Source organism: Nelumbo lutea, chromosome 4, assembly GCF_056320005.1.
Source record: "Nelumbo lutea isolate HS-2025 chromosome 4, American lotus-T2T, whole genome shotgun sequence".
NCBI classification, from domain to species: Eukaryota; Viridiplantae; Streptophyta; class Magnoliopsida; order Proteales; family Nelumbonaceae; genus Nelumbo; species Nelumbo lutea.
In genome coordinates, this window is record NC_142687.1 from 30,712,224 (window position 1) to 30,735,452 (window position 23,229).

The 23,229-nt window shown below is 38.1% G+C and overlaps 1 protein-coding gene and 1 pseudogene across 2 annotated transcripts in view; both read right to left on the reverse strand.

Moving 5' to 3' along the window:
• Positions 1-1,519: 1,519 nt before the first annotated feature.
• Positions 1,520-3,677, reverse strand: LOC148854953 (E3 ubiquitin-protein ligase RHA2A pseudogene; annotated as a pseudogene). The gene has a single exon (XR_016112288.1). The product of XR_016112288.1 is annotated as an E3 ubiquitin-protein ligase RHA2A pseudogene (transcript).
• Positions 3,678-14,534: 10,857 nt separating this feature from the next.
• LOC148854954 (2-oxoglutarate and iron-dependent oxygenase domain-containing protein CP2-like) overlaps positions 14,535-23,229 on the reverse strand; it is a 59,898-nt gene continuing 51,203 nt past the window's right edge. The window contains exons 9-10 of the mRNA XM_088982290.1: positions 15,053-15,164; positions 14,535-14,968 (exon numbers count right to left, since the gene is read on the reverse strand). Coding sequence (XP_088838416.1) covers positions 14,933-14,968; positions 15,053-15,164 — 148 coding nt within the window. The 3' untranslated portion in view covers positions 14,535-14,932. The remainder of the gene's footprint in view (positions 14,969-15,052; positions 15,165-23,229) is intronic.

Consider the following 23,229-nt stretch of genomic DNA (forward strand, 5'->3'; position numbering starts at 1 on the left):
AGAAAAGCAGCTATGGGTCTTCCTCCAATCATTACATTTGAAGAGACTGCACAAACTTTAGTGACTGACTTTGCATTTCACTTTCTGGAGAAAAAAAATGACATACAACGACATTGAAATGATATATACCTTCTTCAACATTAATGTTCATGGAGCTCAAACATGATTTGATCACATTTTATACACATATTTTAACTAACAAATCTAACATTTTCCACAAGAGAACAATTCAGAGACCTCATCCTCACCTGACAGATAGGGCTTTTATGTTGAACGGTTGCATTAAATGGCCTGGTATCAGAATTCAGAGCCATATGAGAGAGATCATATCGGAGCTTATTTTATTAAACGGTATAGTGTTCAATCCTCCTCCCCTCCATTATAATTATAATTAGTGTCAAGGTATAAAACTATAAATGGACCTCATTAGTGTGGATCTGGTATTCCGTGTGGGGAAGTGCACTTACCAAAAGGATCACCATTAACAAAAGAAATCATCTTCTTTGAAGAAAGGATTCCTTTCTCACCACCGATTTGATCTGTTTTTTCTGCTCAAACACTCAGAAGTGGTAATCACAGTAACATTCAATAGTTACCATTTTGAGGGGAGGCAGGCACCCAGTCCCACTGGCATGCATTGACCCACCCATTCCCAGTTGAACATTGGAAGCAAAGCCCAACCCAAACCCAAACCCAATGTGAGCAAAGAGGGTGGTCGGTCGTGGACCTTCAAAAATCAAACCAGTCCAAAAACTCGAAAGCTTGCCATGCTCGCGTCTCTGTCAGCATCCTTTTAGCATATATTCCTTCCAATACTCCCCCGGTACAGTAACATCCATTGTCCACCGGCCCAGCTCTGCGTTCTGACTCAATTATTGATCTCCAAGCAAGCAAAAATTGATCTTTGGAGGCTCAGTGTTAGTACACGTGGATGGGACCCCACTAGTTCAATGGTTTAGATGAAGTCATTTGCCAGCCACATGCTCATGACAAATGACGATTACATGCTAATCGTCAAGTGTTAAACCACCTGTCTACTGGACACTGATGTCACGGGCCCATGGCCCACTTTTGAATGAATTCAACATCCACAGTCCGCTGGATTTCTGAGGGACGTCACCAGCACTTTTGAGTGTACGACAAGTGTTCCAACACACCAGTACTTGCATGTTGCATCTGCCTAAAACAAATCCAACCGTTGGATCCATGTCTGGCAAAGCCAAGACTCTTCAAGGGCCTCAACTCAAGGCAAAAATTAAATTAAAAAATACAAACAAACATTGTGGGCCCCACACCACATGGGCAGCCCAAAAGTTAAGCCCATTCACGAGTCGCCATTACCCATTAGAAAGAGAAATAAAACCAACACTCGCCTTCTTGGCTCCACTCGAATAGACTGCAGCGGCCCACCTCACACACATTAGTCGTTATACAAACATACATGCATCTGCATGCCATCCATGTATTCAGTCGTACATAAACAGATAAATAAATAAATAAATAAAACCACACAGACACATTAATAAAGCAGCAAAAATACATTTACTAAAAATGAAATTAAGCACAGTGTCTGTGTCTCGCCATTCGTCATCTTATTTTACATTTTTAAGTCCAAAATTACAGCAGTGAAAAAGAACCCTGAACAATAGAATTCTTCAAAAAACACGGAAAATTTAAAAAAGATGAACCAGGAAAGCGGACAGAACCGCCGCTAGCCCCCCCAAAAAAAACATAAAAAAAAAAGGTTACCCTCATGAGTCATGACCATCATCATAATCATCACCCTACATCCCATTCCCATACATCATCATCGTCGTCAATTCGTCATCATCAAAGGATCAGCGCATAGAGAACCACGTGACAAGATCGGCAGCGACACGCCTCTCGGTGGCGGCGAGTCGCTCTTCCGACACCAGCGGCGACCGACAGAGGGGGCAGTTCCAGTTGAGGTGATTCAACCAGCCGTCCAAACAGTCCTTATGGAACACATGACGGCACTCTAACCTGCGCACCTGGTCGCCGTCCTTTAACCTACACAAGCACACGACACAGTCCAGCTCAGTCCCCTCGCCGTCGTCGCTGCCGCAATAGGAAGAAACTCCTCCATTCACGTTAAGCTGGTCGGCCAAGACGATAAGCCCGGCTAAGCCTGAGCCAACGGCGCCCAATAGCCCATCGCCGACCTCTTCCACATGCAAGAACCTGGAGAACCCCATCGATTGGAGGAACTCGAAAAGCAGGGAGCGCAGATAGTTTACGCAATTGGCTACGATTGCCACCAGAAGTAACGGGATCGAATCTGACGAGACGTCGCTCAGGTGACTATATAAACCCATTTTGCCTTTTGATCTATTTTCGTCTAAATAAGGAGAACAAAAGAGTGAAAATCTAGAGAGAGAAAAAGGAAAAGAAACAGAGAGGGATGAGAAGGGGTTTGAGGCTTTGAGCCTTGAGGAGGGGAGGAGAGGGTGGAAGGAGAGCGCAGCTTTAAAGAGGAGAGAGGTGAGAGAGAGTGGAGGAAGGGTGAAGAAGAAGGAAAGGGGAAGGACAGAGGTTCGAGTCACTGAACGCGTCGTTATCGAGGCTTACGTTACGTGGGGAGAGGTAGGAGAGACAGGAGGCCACGCTTGTATGTCGCCACTTTTTAACTTTTATGTGTATTTTGTGCGTCTCTGATGAGTGATGAGGATTGAGGAGGCTCTTTCTAGGGTTTTCCGTTTTCCTCTCTCTCGTCTCTCGCTCGTCTCTCTCCTCTCTGATTCTCTATCCAAACAAATGTTAAAGGGAGGAAGAGAAATTGTGGAGCGAAGGAGTTGGAGTTTTTTTCGGTAGCTGGTGGTGAGTACATCGAAATCGAAATCGAAATCAAAACCAAAGAACCATGTGTTTGTGTGGGACCCGGTAACCACAAATTGGATTTAAGTATTAAAGAAGTTTGTTTATTAGTATAAATCATCACGCGACAACAGCAACTACCTTGCAAATTGGAATTTATTGATTTCTTGTTTTACGGGTAACAGTGAGCAACAACCAAACGCACGCGGTTTTACTAATAAACACCAAACACGTATCAATTATCAAGGGTTAGTACAAACTACAAATTGATTTATTCGTTACCACTAGTTGAGTGATTTTGCTGTGACACCCTCTTTTGCCCTGGATCTGGATGCTTCCAGTCAAGTAAACAAAAGTCATGATGAACAAATTGTAGTGCAAACTGGGGAGTAAATGAAATCGTTATAGAGACAAATCTGAGAAATTCCAAAAGGAATGATGGTCATTCGTGTCTTATTCTCTAATACTCAATTACATGGGATTGGTTATACAAATCGTCCGTTTAATTCTTAAATCATGTTTTTATTATTTTATATTATTCATCTTGTAAGTTGTAACAGATTATTTTTTTTTATAGGTACTGTAGAAATTGATGCATCAAAATTGTTTGTTTAAAATGATTTGGGCATTCCTAGATTTGTCTTATTACAACGTTTTGTCTCGCCAGGTAGAGACAAAGTGTGTTATGGACTGTTGCCGCCATCTCTTCCGATGGAGTTGTAAACGAAAAGTAAAAATAATAAAAGCTTCAAATTGACAAATCATTGCTCCAACTTGTAGAAAATTGCGTCCAAGTGATGGATCATTAAACTTAAGATATTGAATTCTTGGCTCAGCTTGTTAAAAAATCTGGCTCCAATTTCCACTTGATGGATGGATGATCGTTCATCTAAGTTTGCTTCCAAATCCAAATAAGAGAGAACAGATAGATAGCTCGAAATTAATGTTGAGGGGAGCAACTTGTTTGAGCTGAGAGCTATATATCTGAATTGATGGATCATTAATTAATTAGTGGCTAGCTAGTGCAATTCAGAAATTGTTTCCTCAATTTGTCAATATCTTCTTCTTCTTGCTTCACGTTCTGGGTTTTGGGTTTTTCTTGTAAAAAGAAAAATGAGTTTGGTAAGCAAAAAAAAAGTAATCAGAGAGACATATACTAACATGGCAAGTCTCTTCCAGTAGCATGTTGAACCAGCTGGTTATCTATTGCTGGATCTCCAACTTTGCATTAAAGACAGACAACGCGTTATTCACGTGCCATTATATACTTACATTACATGCTCCTTAAAATAAATAAGTTAACACAGGATGTAAACCACCTCAAACCTCAAATGACATGAGTTGAATTAAGGGGGATGTTAGCAGAGTGGAGTTCACAAACTGTAAGAGTAGAGAATTAGGAAAGTGCTTTCAAAATGTAAAATGTGTTTTAATCCATTATTAAATAGTCTCAGGTTGCTAGTTAACTTGCTACAGCCATTTCAATTTTCTTCTATTTCCTACAATTAATATAAGACTAAACCATTGTTTTGGGCCATTATTAATTTGCTGCAACAATAAAAATTAACGCTGACAAGGACAAGAAAACTTTTTTTTTTTCATGTCAAACAGCAACCATTTTGTCTAGAAAAAAAAATAAATAAATAAATAAAAGCGTGAGGTCCATATTCAATGCACCCTCCCAAGACCCGAGATAATTGGGGTCAACATTGATAATGTCTGTTTTTTAATGGGTTGTTGCCATAGAACAGCGTTAGTCAAAACTGAAAAGCAGAGTTGATAAGGGTTTTTCAAATATTTTGAAGAGAAGAAAGATAGTGGGCAATTATGAACCACATGTCTCCACTCAGTTGTCTAAAACAGTAGAGCTTCTACTAATAAGATTTCCATTTGATATGTTTCCCATGAATGTAATCCTCCTTTCATCCAACAACCCATATTTTGGTTTGTCAATCAAATCAAATCAACCCTAAATTATGTAATAAGGATGAAGATGATGATGAGTTGACACTTGAGAGAGCCCACCAAATAAGCAACCCTTGAGGCAATGTTCATATAGCTTAGTCGTCCAAATATAAAAACACTCAACTTGTTCATGGGCTTGGATCTATATATTGCTTAATCCTGAAAGTGGTTAATTGATGCAGAGATGCCATGTGTGAGATGGGCTCTGTGCATGTCTCAACTCTCAACACCATTCATGCATTAATTAGCGCTGGTATTGTATAAGCTGTGGTGATGATGGGACATTAACCCAAATTTCAAGAAAAACGACGGACTCATGGTCTGTTCAAAAGGGTGCCTAGCTATTTACTTGAGTTGACGGAAAAGATGGATTAAGTGATTAACCATTCCATGCCTTTCATCTCATACTCTTCCAAAACCCATCTAGAGAAGACCCAATTTCATATGCTTTGAAAGAAAGATAGTAGTAAGTAATATATTGCAGATGGGGTCGCTCCGTGGCTCTTACCTGCCCTACACCCCTACTTGCAACATCTTCATATTCTCATAAATTATTGATATAAAGAATATCGGGTCTCATCTATTCAGTTCAGACTAGACTAGGCAAGCTTGCTTAAATTAAACCATATTGATTTTTTACTCTTTTAAAAGTAAATTAATTATGATTTAAAAGTATTGCTTTTTTAACTTAAGGCCCATTCAACGTGTCTTTTGGTGTGATTGTGGATGTTTTAAAAGTTTGGAAATTTATATTTTGGTCTTTTCTTATTTGGTTGAAAAAATATTTAACCACTAAAAGTCATAACCCCCGAAAGGAAAGAAAACGCATGAAACCCATTTCAAGCTATTTTAAAAAGCTTTAAATAGAGTTTTTTGGCTTTTCTTCATCTCGTTTTCGTGTGAAAAAATGCACAAACAGACACGTTTTAACCAAACACTCTTCAAACTGCTAAATTCTTAATGAAAAAACTCACATTATCTTTTGACCATCAAAACTTCCAAAAAATCTTTAAAAAAAGGCTTACCAAATGGTCCTTAGTAATTTGTCGCATAAAACATAACATAAAAAAAAGAAAGAACATGAGGATATAAAGCGTCTGAAAAGTGGACAGAATAAGTTTCACAGATGTAATTTGGTGCACGGTGCACTGAAGTAATTAGATTTTCTTTAAGCTCTACAAATTGGGTAAGTAATGGACAATTTCAGGAAAAAATGATTGTTTTTAAACAAAGGCCCTTTTGGCTTCTAACTAAAAAAAACCTTCTTTTACCAAAAAAAATAAATAAATAAATTAAGCAATCTTGAGTTTTTTAATAAGAACCTTACTCTGGAATAAACCTAAGTAACTAGTTTGGTAAGTCAGTCCTTTAAGATAAAGGAATATATATAGTGTTAATTAATTTCAGAAGGGCCCTAGGTGTTTGGTCACTTTACTCCTGCTTTAACAGAGAAACTTCAGCCCAAATTAAGATTTTAGCTATCTAGCAACTTGTATAAAGGAAGCCCTTATATTTAGGCAGCTTTTAATTTACATTTTTACAAGTCTAAAGAAATAAAAGAATTTCTATACAAGTGGAGATTATGACGTGGACGGTTGGATTGAACACATGGATGATCTATGGTCCATTATGCAATGGATTGTTTGGATCAATCACATCATCTCTTTCCATTTAGGAAAAAATTCTTTTAAAAAAGAAAAGGCAAGAAGAGAGAATATTATATTAATATTTACGTCATTGTCTCCCATACTTCTATCAACACAAAGAAATTCCAATTAAGTTCGCTGCAAGAGGAGAGTGAGATTGACCGAGATGTCTTGTGGGTTGCTACATTAGTGGGTGGCGGTGAAAACGACCAAATGACTCCTAAGATAATCCACACTAATAAACAATTAATCATGCTTTAAAATTCAATATTAAAGTTATAAGATAGAATAGAAAAATGTGATAAATCTTCACTTGCTAATTAAACTAATCCAAACAGGGATTTATCATGATCTTTCTCGGTTTCACAATAAAACAAAGTCTTGGCCTTGATTGTTGTGTCCAGCATCTGAAGCCTAAAGTTGCCAGACTTTCTTGTCATATGGGCAGCGGAAGTGGCAGAACTAGACCATCCATCAAGACATCTGAACCTTCTGATTATCCACCGGATCTTGTCCACCTCAGTTCTATGCCTTTACTGTGTGTCTGTTTGGGAGGGTTGTCACTTATCACACATTGTCTTCTTGCTCGAGTCCAGATCTGCACCTCACATCAACCTCACATTCAGCCCCTGCCGGCGTATGGAATTATGGAAAATATCTCCATATTTATATTTATTATTCATTCTTTCACTTAACACAACACAGGATAACTTTTTAACATATGCGGTAATAGTAGGATTCGAATCCATATCTCAGTTGGGCCTATCCAACTAACAAATCGAGTCACCACTCAGTTGATTGGTGGGATGTTCTCCAACTAATTCTTCTTGCTTTGCGAGGTGGACCCCACACGGACTGTATATGTTATTTGAAAGACCAGAAAAGCCAAGAATATGTTGTGCTGTTTTAGTAGCTTGGAAAGCAGCTCAATGAGTCCATGAACAAATGAACTACACCTTTCAAATAGCGAGGTAAGGAACAACTATTTTAGCCCCATGACTGGTGAAAAAAGGGGTGATGTGGCAGAATATGTAGACCTACTTTGGAATTATGTAAATTGCCACGTGGACAAACCATTTTTTGGTCGATGTAGGTTATTAAAGCTTAGGGCTTGCTTGGTATTTACGTTATAGATGGAAGGAAGCCTTTGATAATTAAGTGCTTATTTGGCAAGTCTTTTCCAGAAGATCCATTATAAGATCTAATAATTAAAAAACAAGGTAAGCTTTTGCAAATAGATCTTGGAAGATAAAAAACTGTTTGGTTGAAATGTTTTTCATAGATCTCATGAAATACTATAAAAAGTTAGAAGATCGGTTGGTAATGTGATGAAAATATGTATTATGTATATATGAATGTCGGGTATAGGCCAACGAACCTTTCATTTAACAAGTGGGACCCGTATATATTTTCTAAGATAAACCCCACATACCATTAGTGGACATGTATGTGAGGCCCACATACATTTTTCAAGATGAACCCCACATACATTTTACAAGGTAAGTCCCACGTACCATTGGTGGACATGCATGCGAGGCCCACATACAATTTACGATGTGAGCCCAACATAGCATTGATGGACATGCATGTGGGGTCCATGTGTGGATATGTATGTGGGGCTCACATACATTTTCTAAGGTAGTCACACACAATACCCAATGTAGGTTCAACATACATTTTTCAAGATGGACCCCACATACCATTGGTAGGTCCCATTTGCACATTAAAATAGTTTTTTTTTTTTTTTTTTATGAAAAAACAATACATTTTTCTCACAAGCGTATGCATGTGTCACATGTTTGAGACCGAATTCGAGCTATTGGCATCTTTTATTGATTGGAGCATTTTCGCGATAGATCTTTCTATTAAATCAGATTTTCAAGATTGTAAACAGCTCGAAAGCCGTACAAAAAGATTTGTCAAACGCGGCCTAACTCTTGACAAAGGGAAATGGGAGATTGAAATTACAGTGGTTTAATTGGGATGCCGTCTTACTAAAGACTAAAGATCCGTGGCGTGTATCCACCGACCACGCTATAATCTAGTATTAATTGCTTGGAGGAACCCAACTTATTTAATCTTTCCTCACTTGCGGTTGCAGACGTTTCTGTTTCTTAATTTCTGCCACCTTGCTTTCACTCTGGCCGGCTCCTCTTCTCGCGTCGACTGACGCGGAAATTTCAACCTCTTTCCACTCCTTCCATCTATCTGATGAAATACATCATCATTATCATCATATCAAAATATTGCATCTTGATCCAAACGCTTTTATTGAATTCATGGCTCTTTCTTAAGTAGAAATTAACTTAAAAGGAAAAGAATATTAATTTGATTGCGATGATCTCAATCAATCAATACTATTATAAGCTCACAACCATTCAAGCAGCTCTCACTCCAGAGGGGTACACTGTTCAGATAAATGGGGGGAGTGATTTGGCCAAAGAAAATTGTGATATTATAGGGAAACATTTCACCCGTATACTTGATCATATTTCTAGGATAGAAATCTCTTTGGTGGGACTCATTAATAGAAATTAAGGTGCACGGTAACGAATTGAAGATCATGTAAATGAAAAGAAAGAAAGCAGTGGCTTGGCTTAAGGTGAAATGAAGTGTGGATATATAAAAGCAATAATTGAGCCTTTGACAGACACAGTGACCTTAATTGGACACAAAAACCAAACGACCATCGAGTCTAAGCGATTGCATTCAAACTATAGAGTCGTCCCAGAATCTTTATCAACGACAAGAAGATGTCCAGACTCCAGAGGCTTGATAAAAAAAAAAAAAAAAAAAAAAAATCTGAGAGGAAATTAATTAGATAAAGGAAAGTGCCAAATCAAATACAACGAACAATATATTCTGGGCATCTAGAAACCCCTTGATCTTCCCTGAGTGACTGAAGTCACACCAGGCATAACCCATATGCCCACTTGCGCCCATCCTTATCAGCCCAAAAAGCTCAAAACATGCCACATGAGAAGAGAAAATGATGTGACAAACAGGAACTCTTTTCTCTGCCACCACTTGTTGAACTTGCATATATTTGCAAACTAGAGCCTAGAGTCTTTGGTGGGTGCAGGTCAAAATGGATGCCACGACAAGGTGTTGACGTGATAGGCTGTTTCACTAACCCCAGTACTTCCAACTCCTAAATAGAGACTAGATTCAGGAAAGCCTAGAGAAATATCTTGATTCATGGTTGAATGAAGTTGGCCCCGACCTGGCTGGGGCCTCCGTGGAGACTAGAGAGTTTGCCTTTTCTTAGAAAGCAGGCTGGGCTAGGTGAGGGTGGGTGGCGGCCTGGAGAAGCCATCCATAGCATACAATGTGTCTCTGCTCGGCTGCTAGTTCTTGGCTTCACACCTGGTTTTAGAGCTTTTGGTCAGATTGAATGTTGATGAAATTAATAGATGGACTTCTATCAATTGACCACCGCTTCACTTTTAAGCTTTAATTTAATCCTCGTATAGTGAATATGGTCTATTGCTCAGACGACAAAAGCTACCTCCAAATCCCATATTCGATCCTTAGATCCTAAAGGACAGTAGGGCTAACTGTTCATTGTATGTGCAATTGGGTTTTGTGATACCAATAGCTAGCAGCTAATCATCTAATCTATGGAATCTTATCAAGACGAGAAATATTCAGTAGTAACCCTTGTCCTAGTTTAGTGTTAGTATGATAGCTAGTACCGTTTTATCTTTGATAACTTAGTTGAAAATCTTACTAACTGAATTTTACACATCAGTAGATTCCATGCAGCATATTCATCAGACGGGGAAATTAAAAAACAGTTCAAGTTTAATATCGCTGACCATCAACAACATGGATCATTATTTTTCAAAGAACATGTTTGAATTTTTCTTTTTTATCAGATTGAATTCCTTGGATACACAAAGATAAACCTTCACCACATGAATTTCAAACTCAACATATCAATCAATGAAGGTATCATTAATTAGATTTTTTATGTGCCAAATAATCCATGCCCATTTATTAATTATATAATAGTAGATTTGGGGAGGAATTCTAGTGAGATTGATATAGAAGCCCAAGTCTATGACTTGGGTTTCGAGTCTGATATAACCGAGTCTGATAAACATCCTTTTGGAAAGCCACTGAAGACCCACATACCAAGATAGAAAGGAATACGTGAGGCAGTTGAGTCAACATAAAATAGGATAAATTGCTGAAACCCCATTAGAATTTATTAATGGCAATTACCTCCCATGGATTTTCGACATCACACCTCCGCTCCCGTAAGGCCCCACAGCACATCCCCACCATCTATTGGAAATATCTCCCGATGATGATTGGTACTATCATGGGGAGATGTTTCTAATACACTGAGGGGATGTACTGTGGGGCGAAGATGTAAAGTCTGAATTTGGTGCAAGTAGACCCCTCTTTGTTAGAATCTTCTAAAAAGAGGCATTAAAACATTCATACAATTGCGTTAACCAAAATGTTTATTTTCAAGTTTTCTCTACATAACAATCATTACCCCAAACCCTTTTCATCTCTTTTCTGAAATTGATTTGTTTTCCAAAATGTTTCTTTTGATTTTCATAAAACTTATATTATTTTTTTCTATAAAAACTAACCTCAATAATAACTGCATGGATATTTCAAACATTTTCATGCATTTTTTAGAGGATTCTAACAAAAGGAATTATCATAAATTTTAAGGAAAATGATTGCAATTAGCAAACTTTAGAAGAAGTTTTAGCAATGCTCCAAAATTTCAAGGGAGTTCTCACCAATTTACCCTATAAAATAAAAGCACTAGTGTTTGGGGCCCCCTATAGTAGAAAGGTTTCCAAAACTAAAGCTAATGCCATACCAAAAATAAATAAAGAATATGTTTTGTGTTTATGAAGCCTCCGTTTATAATGCAGTACATAATTCACCATAAAGATCTCATTGAATAACTGATATTTTTCATTCACAATATTGATGGGAAGGTCTCAGTACATATCACTTTGCAAAGGCCTCGGGAGTAAACTGAATATAGCACTGGAGACATGTAAGCAGACGATAGTATTGAATTAAAATTTCTTAATGAAATTGTTAATTTGGTAAGATATAGAGAAGTGTTTCTTGTATCATAATGAAAAGCTACTATGGATAATGTTCTTGTTGCTACTGGGACCGGTGTCTTATTTAATCAATGCATGTAGATGTAGAAATGAGCATGTGATGTGAGGTAGGTTGACCCATTAATTTTAAAAGCTGTAATGTGGGCAAGGTGCAAAGGATGCAATTTTTTCTTGCAACAAACAAAGAGCAGAAGAGTTGAAATCATGGTTTTTAGAACTGATTCGAAGACCGAATCGGTCAGAGTCTAGTTACCGGGTCAAACGGTTCAACCGTTTGAACTGAATGTTCAGCCCGTTCTGACAAAAGATTTAAAAAATTTTTAAAAATAAAAAATGGTCAAAACCATTCAAATGATTAATCTCCCGGTTCAGTGGTTTGCCGATTAAAATCAACGATTTTAAGAAAAAATCTGATTTTTGGAAAAAACAGACCTGACCAGTTCCCGGTTTTTCTAATCCGACCATCCAGTCGGATCCGGTTTTGAAAACTATGGTTGAAATCATTTACAGTTGTATTCGTAATACTGAGGGAAATTCGAGATACATACACCATGACCCAGTATCCTCAGGTTCCTATAGAGGATTAGGAGTTGGAAAGAGAATTAAAAGAGAAAAATGTTTAAATCCCTAACTGTAGGATCGTTTAACAATGCATCGAGAATTTGGGTGATACAGAAATATGTTTTATTGTAATATTCTTTCTTTTTTTTTGTCGATAAAAAGGTAACTTTCTTAAGATACTGTTCTAACTTGTACATCTATAGCGACTTGCAGTCGACATCACCTGACATCTCAGAAGCCTTTCACTAACAGCAGGTCCCTGTCCCACTAGTGTGTGCATAAACAGTCAATCAGCTGTTCCTACAAAAGCATTTGGTCCAAATTTCAGCAGAGCTTCAGTGTGTTTTATTTGCTACAAGCTACAAGTGGTATTTCTCTCTTGAGTTGTCAATGGACCGGACAGTTGAACCAGCTGTGAACTGGAGAATCGGTGAGCCAATAAATCCAGTAATTGGATAGTGGAACTGTGGAACAATCAGATTGTCGATTAAACCAGTAAATTTTGACCCAGTGAGCTTTCGGGTTTTACATCCAGTCTAAATCTAGCAACGCTAGTTTCTGGCTTTATGCATCACGTATTTAATAAAGATTTTGATGGTTGCCCCATTTACAACAATAGCACAAGGCTTTTCACAGTCCCCCAACAAACCCTATAATTAGCTGTGGAATCGCATGATATCTTTTTAGTGGAATCTCAGAAAGGAGCAACATAACACTGGTTCAGAAGCAGAATCCTGATCTCTCAAGTCACTGTAAATCATGTATACCCATAGTTCATGTCATAGATTAATAGAAGTCATTACAGCAAAAAGAGATAAACAAGAAAAAAAAACAATTTAATTGCTTTGGAGTCATTGCTTTGCACTGGTTAGGTACTGACCTTGACCTATCTTACACTTTCTTAAGTCAAAATTACACACTGATACACATGTATGCAGAGTTTGATTTCTTCATGTCACGGTATATCATGCATATCCATATGGTCAATGTTGTAGACTAACGAAACCAATGCAACAAAAAGAAATAAACAAGAAAAACAAACCAACCTAATTGCTAGACTAACCATGCGTGTGTAATGTGTTTATGTTTCTGACTTCAACAAAAATTTAAGATAGTTAACTAGGGGTGGCAACGAGTCAAGCTTTTCACGAGTTTCTCGAGCTTAATTCAGTGGCTCGATTATTAAACGAGCCAAGCTCGAACCTATTAGAGCTCGGCTCATGATGCTTGCAAGTCGGCTCGAATATATATATAAAATAAAATTATAAAAAATAATATATATAATAAATTATATATTATATTATTATTAATTTTATTTTTTAATTTAAAATAAAAAATTATATATAATTTTTATTTTTATAAAATATTTTTTCTCAAAATCGAGTTCAAACCGAGCCGAGACAAGCTCAAGCTTATGAATTTTTGACTCGAGTCAAACTCGAGCTCAAGGTTCTGGCTTGAACTGAACTCAAGCATTGTAGAATAGTCTCAAGCCAAGCTCAAGCCTGGAATTATTTGGCTTAAATCCACCCCTACCTGTAACCATTTCTTTAAGGAACTCTTTCTTTTTTGTTTTTTTGTTTTTTTGTTTTTTTATTGAACCAAAAGGGGCTATACAAGACATGGTAGCACGTCCCCAAACATCAGCAACACAGAGAAAAAAGAGGGGAAGGAAGAGAAAACTCGTCATTTAACTTGATGCAGTTCTTGTTGATGTGTCTTATCTTTTAAGGAGCTAGGATCTTCTACTTGAGACAGAAAAAGTGCCCCTTAAAGAAATAAAACAAAAATCCCATAAGAGGAGCAAAATAAGAAAACAAAATCCCTTGTATGTTTCTAGCAAAATGCGTGCACAAGGAGTGAATTAGTTTGATGTTGGCTATAAGGCTCAAAATATCATTACGTATCGGTCCATATTGGCCAATACATTACATACCATGGCCTTCGCAATACACCCCTACAGGGGGTGTTTTGGGTCAGAGCATGATTCAGAGGGTAACCGGTCTTAAACCGACCCCTCTGAACCAAATTCGAAATAAAAAAAAAAAAAAAACACCGATACAGGCCTGTATCGATATTGAATCTTGACCGAAAGGGTGGCCAACGAGAAAGTCACAAGGTCGGCAAGAAGGATGAGTGCAATTTATCCTATTTTGCACATGAAAAAGGCTCGTGCCACCATCTAATAAGTTTTTCTTCGTTTCTTTTTTTTTCCTCTCCTTGATTTCTCTAATAGATTAAAGACTAGTCATCCATAGTGAGCCATTTCGTCCACAGATTTTAGCTTTTCGATGATCATGCCAACTAACAATTTCCATTCAAACGAGATCAAATTCTTGGTTGACATATCAACATCGTTTGACAATAATTTAGGATTTGATATTCAGAGAAGAGTGCTTGTGCACATGAAACGTTTAGACCCGGGTTTCTTAGACATAGTAACGGAAATTCAGCTTCAACCAAAGGATTTATAAATGTTGACAAAATCAAGGTAGAAATGCAATGGCTAACCCTCCTTGGGCCTTTGGAAGAACTGAAAGGTGTGCCATCCTTACAATCACCCAACTTCAACGGTTTGCTTTCTACAGAGGGAACAAAACATGATCAAATTGCAAATTCTGGGCCATCTAATAGATAGGACAACATGCCATTCACTTGACAAATTCGAACCTACGGTCATCTCCAACCTAGATGAAGCACTGAAGGAAAAGAAAACAAACAAATCTCCCACATGCATTACCAACAAGAGTGCTCTGGTTTCTTCATCTGGGATGAGACCTCTGTATTTTACAATCGCCCAGCATATATTACAAAAGCTATAGCTTAGATCATTGATTCTCCTTCTCTCCTAAAAAGTTCCTGCACAAAAACCAATGCATAAATATTTCAACCTTAACAACAATATTTGGTGACCTTCATCAAGATATATAGAATGTTCTTTACCAGCTTGCTAGCAGCAACTGACTGACGCTGCCTTTCCTTCTTCTCACGCTGGCACTCTCCACACCAGCTAGAGAAATCCTTCTGATACTTCTTCAGCTCTCGGAAAACTGAACTGCAAAAAGATGTGAATGCAATTTAAGTTTACTAACAAACTGAATGGTGAAATTCTTAGGAACAGCTTAAAAATGTAAGGACCCTTGGACCACATGAAAATAAATAAAACCTAAGAAATAAATAGAACATTAAGGCTGCATTTGGCATTCCTTATTTTAAGGACTCATCTCCCTTTTGCAGTTAAAATGCCCCTATGAACACAGTTTTTAACTACAAAAAAGAATTAAGTCCTTAAAATAAGGAATGCAAATGCAGCATAAACAGACATCACAATGTCCTATTCCATATTTAGACAGGTAGTTTCTTCTTTCTTTTTTGAAAAAGGTGAAGTATTGTATGAGATATCAAAATTTACTGACCAGGAAGATGGTATGATACTTCTGTCAAGTGTCAATCGTTGCATGACTATTACTAAAAACAAAGATCCAACATATCCTGTTTAACAGTACTTTTATACCTCAGTTAACAATATAAAACACCAAAGCAGCACAAGTTGCTCTGGTTGTCAGTGTCAACTAAATATTGACATATGACTTTTGGACTACTCTCAACTCCAAGGTATCCTTCCAAATCTGTACAGGAATCCAGAATACTTGTTTCTCAGCTCTCCATCGAGCAATCTAGCAGGTGATTTGTGCTTTAGGCTCAGTTTGTTTGCAGTGCGAATTTCATTTGCACTAATGTAAATGCATGGGACTGCAAATAGGGTGAGTGTAAATTCTGGTCTACTTTTGCTTCAGATTTGACTGTCTTATTTGTTTGTTGAGAAGTAAATGATGTGATCCCCACCTTATATGGAGAATGGAAATGGGAGGATTATTTGTTTGAATGGGGTGAGAAGCAAGCTGATCTGATCCCAACTTTATACGAGAGAGTATTGGTGTAAGGTAGTGCAAATTTGCATCAGCTTTAGGATGCAAAGTTTGTACTGCCAGTGAGCACAAGTGAGACAAAAAGTACAAATTTGTATCAGGTTGGAAACTGAACCAGGTGTGCAATTTGTATCCAGTTCAGATTTGCACTGCAAACAGAGCCTTAAGCAGTGCTTAGCACAAGGCGCAAAAAAGGTGCAAAAGCCATTTTGCACTCAAGGCACAAAATTAAAAATATATATATATATAAAAAATAAATTACAAAAAGTAAAAAGTTCAAAAAAAATTAAGAAAATATTAAAAATAGTATTAATTAAAAAAATCAAACTTTAATTTTAAACTAAATGTTTCAAAAAAGCCTATTAAGTATTAACTCAATTTTAAATAAATAAACATAACATATAAAACATATTCAAAGTGAAAATGCAAAAACAAAATAAATAAATAGCATATAAAACATATTCAAGCATGTCAAACTTTTAACTTCTTTATTTGTTTGTCAATCGCATTATTTCAAATAGTTAATGAGATGTTACATCTTTCATTCTTAATTCTACAAGTTGTCTATGGACCAAGCTCTTAAAATTCTTAATCCCTAAAAAATAATTTTATAATTTTGAATTTTTTATTATCTTTTATTAGGATGAATGATTGAGTAACATTGGCAAATCAAATAAGGGGCCAGTTACACATCAGATTGCGAATGGAAGGAAGAACTTCATTTCTTTGCTCTGAGAATGGCACAATTACACGTTAGGAGGAAATTGCAAAGGAATTTGCGGACCATTTTAAATCTATCTATAGAAAATCAGCACAAGGAAGATGGAAATTAGAAGGCTTGGAGTGGCCAACTGTGGAATTTTCACTAAGGGAACTGGAGAGAAGATTTGATAGGGAAGAGGTGAAGGAAGCTATTTTTTCTATGAATAGGACTAAGGCTTGAGTTTGATGGATTCTATATGGCTTTCTATCAAAGACTGTTGGGAGTGGTTAAGCGGGGATTTGATGAAAGTCTTTGAGGAATTTTATCAGAGGGATTATCAGTAGAGGTGTTAATGCTACATTCATTGCCTTAATCCCTAAGAAATCAGGAGCATGTCATCCCAAGGACTTTAGACCAATCAGTTTGGTAACCAGCCTATATAAGATCTTAGCCAAAGTCCTATTTTTGCGGTTAAAAAAGGTTCTCCCTTCAATTATCTCTCAGTTCCAAGGGGCTTTAATTCAGGATAGGCATATCTCATACCAAATACTCATTGCCAATGAATGTGTGCAAATTGGATTTGGATAAAGCTTAAGATTTTGTAGATTGGGAGTTCCTACTTGAAGCTTTGGTGAATTGTGGTTTTGGTGCTAAATGGTGCAAATGGATAAAATGATGTTTGCAATCTTGCCACTTCTCAGTATTGGTGAATGGGGTGGTGAAAGATTTTTTTTGGTGCCATTAGGGGTTTGAGGCAAGGGGATCCTCTTTCCCCCTTCTTATTCACTCTCATAGCAGAAGTGTTCAGCAGGTTAATTTCAAAAGCCGATGAAGTGGAACTATTAAAGGGGTGGAAGATAGGAAGGGATAGGGTAGTGATAACTCACCTACAGTTTGTAGACAACATTATCATCTTTTGTGAATATGAAGATGGGTTAGGAGCCAGGAATGTTAGGATGTTGGTGAGTCTTTTTGAGAAAGCAACGAATTTAAAGGTCAATTTAAATAAGAGTTGTGGTGGCTGGGGTCAATTTGGAGTAGGAGGATTTAGATCTATGGGCGGGGGAATTAGGGTTTCTGTCTAATGAGTGGCCACTGAAGTATTTGGGTCTTCCTCTTGGAGCAAACCCGAGATCTTTAAGTTTTTGGAACCCAGTGGTGAAGTTTGAAAAGAAGTTGGTTGTGTTATTCTCTGGGGGGTAGAATAATAACACTCAATTAAGTCCACCTTAACAAATCTCCCTGTGTACTACTTATCTGTGTTTCGCATGCCCCAAACCATTATTAAAAGGTTAGAAAAACTAATGAGGGATTTTTTGTGGGAACCAGGGGAGGCAAAGAAAGATCATTTAATTAGATGGGAGATAGTGTGCAAAAGGAAGGAGTCGGGAGGTTTAGGTTTAAGGAGATCGAAAGAGAAAAACTCGGCACTCCTAGGAAAATGGCTTTGGAGATTTACACGGGAACATAAAAACTATGGCATAAGGTGGTAACTAGCATTCATGGGCTCTCAGAGAATGGTTGGGATGTTGGAGTTTCTAGTAGGGCGTCCAGTGCCTCTCCATGGAAAGCCATTCACAAAGTTTTTCCCTTCTTCCTAGCTCAAATCAGGTTTGATCTCAACTCAAGCAATAAAATTAAATTTTGGGAAGACCTATGGGTGGGTGAAGCTCCCCTAAAGGAATCTTTTTCTTCTATTTATGCACCATCTTCATTCAAAGGCAAACTAGTTTCAGATTTTTTGATTCTCTCACCCTCTCCCTCCGGTTTTGGTTGGAATTTGAGTCTGCGGAGATATGAGAGAGATTCAGAGTTGGACCTTGTATCAAATCTTTCGCAAATTCTTGATGAGGTTTTCTTTGACACTAGAAAAGGAGATGATCATTTCTGGACTTTTGAGTTTTTTTACTTCCGGTTCTAGACTTTGAGTTTTTGACTTCCTCCACTCCACCTCCTTTGTCTTTCCCATGTAAAGAAATTTGGTGTCGACATATTCCCCCCAAGATAGGTGCTTTTTGTTGGGAGGTCTTCCATGGGGCAATCAATACTTGTGACATTACAGAGAAAGAGACCAAGATGGTGCCTCTCCCCAAACTGGTGCCACCTATGCGAATGTCATGGTGAAACTGCTTATCATGTTCTTATCTCTTGTCCTTTCAGTGCAGGTGGAACACTCCAGGTAGTCTGGAGAGGTTTTTGACCCTTCTACTATCAGGTGGCCAAAAAAGAGAGAGGGGGTGGTAATGTGGAGATGTACAAGGGAAGCAATCATATGGACCATTTGGGAGGAAAGAAACCTGAGAATCTTTGAGGAAAAGAAAAGAAGCAAGGAAGTTGTGATAGAAGGGGTTATGGCCTATGGTAAGGGTGGTACATGGGGTTAAGACAGACTTTAGTCATGATGATTTAACCAAGAACTGGAAGATAATAGCAACTTCTTCTCGTTCAAAGAGGAAATTGGGATCCACCGGTGAATGGCTTCCTTAAACTAAATTTTGAGGGAAGCAGTTTGGGTTTGGGCAATCCAGGGCCCTCTGGAATAGGAGGGGTGATGAGAGATGACAGTGGAGCAATTTTGGGACTATATTCCTGCCCTCTTAGCCCAGGAGACTCCATAACAGCAGAATGGAATACTATGGCATTTAGGATACAAAAATCTGTTGAAATAGGAGTCAATAAATTGATAATAAAAGGAGATTAAAAGGTAATCGTCAGCTGGATGAAACAGCCTGCAAAAGCTCCAATGGTACTTACAGAATGAGATAAAAAAGATCAGAACTCAAAAGATTGTTAAGTAATAGGCAGGTGAAATTTCAGTGGGTCCCAAGGTCAGCTAATAATATTGCAGATCAACTAGCAAAACAAGGGGTTACAGGATGCAGTGCTTTTGGGCTCATTTGTAATGATTTAGTCATTCTTATTGTTGTGTTTTCTTGTTGCTTATCTGTGTAATGGGGTATCCGAGGCTGCCCAATCTTTTCCCTTCTAATTAATCAATTTTTCTTGGTATTTATCAAAAAAAATTGAATAGAGGGTCATCGGAGCTTCGGTGAGCAAGCAAACCAAAGAGGAGTAGATTCCCCTATTTGCTAATGTCTTTTTTTTGAATCAAAAGCTACACAAACAGGCTGAGATCAGTCCCAGAAAGGCCGACTGAACAATTCAGCAGTTGCATATTCCACCAAGAACTGGAATGAAAAACAACAGACAAATTACAATTTCTGAACTCCTAAGAGACTGACACCCAAGAGATTAATTTGCCCACAGCTTTCTGGATGACCTCTTCAAGACTTAAAGCCTTATTACAGAAGCCTACTATTCCTCTCAGACCAAATGGACCATAAGACAGCACTAGGAATAGTCTTCCACACTATCTTTCTTTTCTTGTTAAGCCCATTAAAATTCCAGCAACACAAAAGCTCCTTTAACCCATCTTAAGTTCATAGATTCGAAGAAGTGATTCCACAGTTGAGAAGAAAATGGGCAGTGAATGCACAAATGATCAGTAGATTCAGAATGGTTCCCACACAAACTGCATGAAAGGTCCAAAAGCTGAATGCCCCTTCTCACAAGATTAGCTCTAGCCAGACATTTATTCAGAACCATAGTCCATACTAGAAAATTGGATTTAGATGGGCTGATGGGATTCCACACCTTATGACAAGGAAAATCAGTAGCACCCATTCTACAAAGTTTGGAATCCAAAGACTTGACAGAGAACACCATCTGGATTCCACTTCCAATACCACTTATCTTCTGAGCAGAAATCAACCTCTTGAGTCTGAAGAATAGTTAACATGTTCATTATCTCATCCAGCTCCTAGTCGAAAAGGTTCCTTCTAAAGGTAGGGGAAAAAAAAACTGAATCTCCAGATAAGCTGCAACACTCAGCAACAGAAGCCTCTTGGTTAGATACACACTGAAAGAGGAGAGGAAAAGATTCAGCAAGGGGGCCATCCAAGCACCAAGAATCCTTCCAAAACTTGGTTCTACTACCATTGCCGACCTTAATTGAGATCCCATCAGCAAGAACAGAGAAGTTCTTCATTATCCCTTTCCAGAGAGAATTTCCCCAACTGGGAGGAGGGTCCCTAGTTCTCAGCCGCCCCACTCCACCCCATACTTACCAGCAATGAGAGATCTCCACCAAGCATCATTTTCAGCCACAAATCTCCAAATCCACTTATAGAGAAGGGCAGAATTAAAAGTTTTCAACTTCCTTATGCCTAAACAACCTTCATCCTTGAGGAGGCAAACTTGATCCCAACTAACAAGATGAATTTTTTTCTCCTCTTCCCAACCCCTTCAAAGAAAATTCCTTTGAAGTTTTTCAAGCTTTCTTGCAACTTTGTTAGGAATAGGGAAAAGGGAGAGGAGATAGGTAGGTAAATTGAATAGTATGCTCTTAATCAAAGTCACCCTACCCCCAAAAGAAAGGTATTTTGCATTCCAAGATGCCAATTTTCTCTCCATTCTTTCAATAACCGGGTCCCAAATTGAAGATAGCCCACAACTCGTCCCCTAGAGGAAGACCCAAATATTTAACCGGAAGGGACTCAATCTGACATTGCCGACACTCCCCCTCAAGTTGGTGCAAAGATATCTATCATGCCCAACTTGCTAACTTGAAGTTCAAATGGCTATCTCAACAAGCCCTTAGTCAAAACATCTGCAACTTGCTGCGTGGTTGGTACAAACAGAGTGCAAATTATTCCTTCTTCGAGTTTCTCCTTTATAAAGTGTCCGTCAATCTCAACATGTTTAGTCCTATCATGTAGAACCAGATTATGAGCAATGCTGATAGCTGCCTTGTTATCACAATACAGTTTCATAGGAAAATTCACTGGTCTCTTAAGATCTGCTAGCACCCTCTTTAGCCAAAGAACCTCACACACTCCTTGAGCCATTGATCTGAATTTAGCCTCAGCACTACTTCTAGCAACTACACTTTGCTTCTTGCTTCTCCAAGTAACTAAATTGCCCCAAAGAAATGTGCAGTACCCCGAAGTTGACCTTCTATCAGTGATTGAGCCTACCCAATCTGCATCTGTATACACTTCAACCCCTCTCTTCTCATTTTTCTTGAAGAAGAGTCATTTTCCTGGTGTGCCTTTTAGATACTTGAGAATTCGATACACAACTTCAAGATGTTCTTCGTATGAGGAGTGCATAAATTGACTCAAAATGCTCACAGCGAAGGCAATGTCAGGACATGTATGTGACAAGTAAATCAATCTTCCTACCAGCCTTTGGTATCTACCTGCATCTACTGGAACACCATCTTTAACTTCTCCGAGTTTAGCCTTAACTTCTATCGAAGTGTCTGAAGGTTTGCATCCACTCATTCTAGTTTCTTTCAAGAGGTCTAGAATATATTTTCGTTGCGAAACCACAATGCCCTTCTTTGATCTAGCCACTTCCATTCCAAGAAAGTACCTTAGCTGGCCTAAGTCTTTAATCTCAAATTCCTTGGCTAAGCTTTGCTTTAGTTTGCTCATCTCTTCAATATCATCTCTAGTCAAGATTATGTCATCAACATAGACAATCAAAACCGATACCTTGCCTTTGGTGGATCTTTTTGTGAAAAGAGTATGATCAGATTGTCCTTGACTATATCCTTGTTTTTTAACGAACCTTGTGAATCTTTCAAACCAGGCTCTGGGAGATTGTTTAAGTCCATATAGAGACTTTTTTAGCTTGCATACCTTAGTTCCAAACTTCTAAGTGAAACCAGGTGGAGGCTCCATATACACTTCTTCTTCCAAGTCTCCATTCAAAAAGGCATTCTTCACATCCAACTGATTCAGTGGCCAGTCAAGGTTAGCTGCAACAGATAAGAGTACTCGAACTGTATTTAGTTTCGCCATTGGAGAAAAGGTCTCAAAGTAGTCCACTCCATACGTCTGAGTAAAACCTTTAGCTACTAGCCGAGCCTTATATCTCTCCAAGGATCCATCTGAATTGTACTTCAGAGTGAACACCCATTTACATCCAACAACTGTCTTTCCATCCGACAAATTCACTTTCTCCCAAGTAGCATTCTTTTCCAAAGCTCTCATCTCCTCAAAAACAACTTCTTTCCACTCAGGAACATTTAAAGCCTCCTGGATACTGTTAGGAATGGATACACTAGACACTTGTGAAATAAAGGCACAATATGAAGGTGAAATATTTTTGTAAGATACAAAATTTGACAGAGGATGTTTTGTACAAGACCTAACACCTTTCCTAAGAGCAATGGGAAGATCAAGCTGACTGGAAGAATCAGAATTACCTAGAGGAATATTTTCAGGTATCTTTGGAGAATTATCATGAATTTCATGATCCACCCTCAGATCAGATTCTTGTTGATGCTGCGAAATAGTGCCTCTCCTTTTCAGTGTTAGATGTTCCCTTGAATATACAAGGCCTTTATACTGTTTCACACGCATCTCTGTTGTTTCAGCTTTTTTATTTTGAGATGGCATCACTGAAGGTTGTTCATTTTC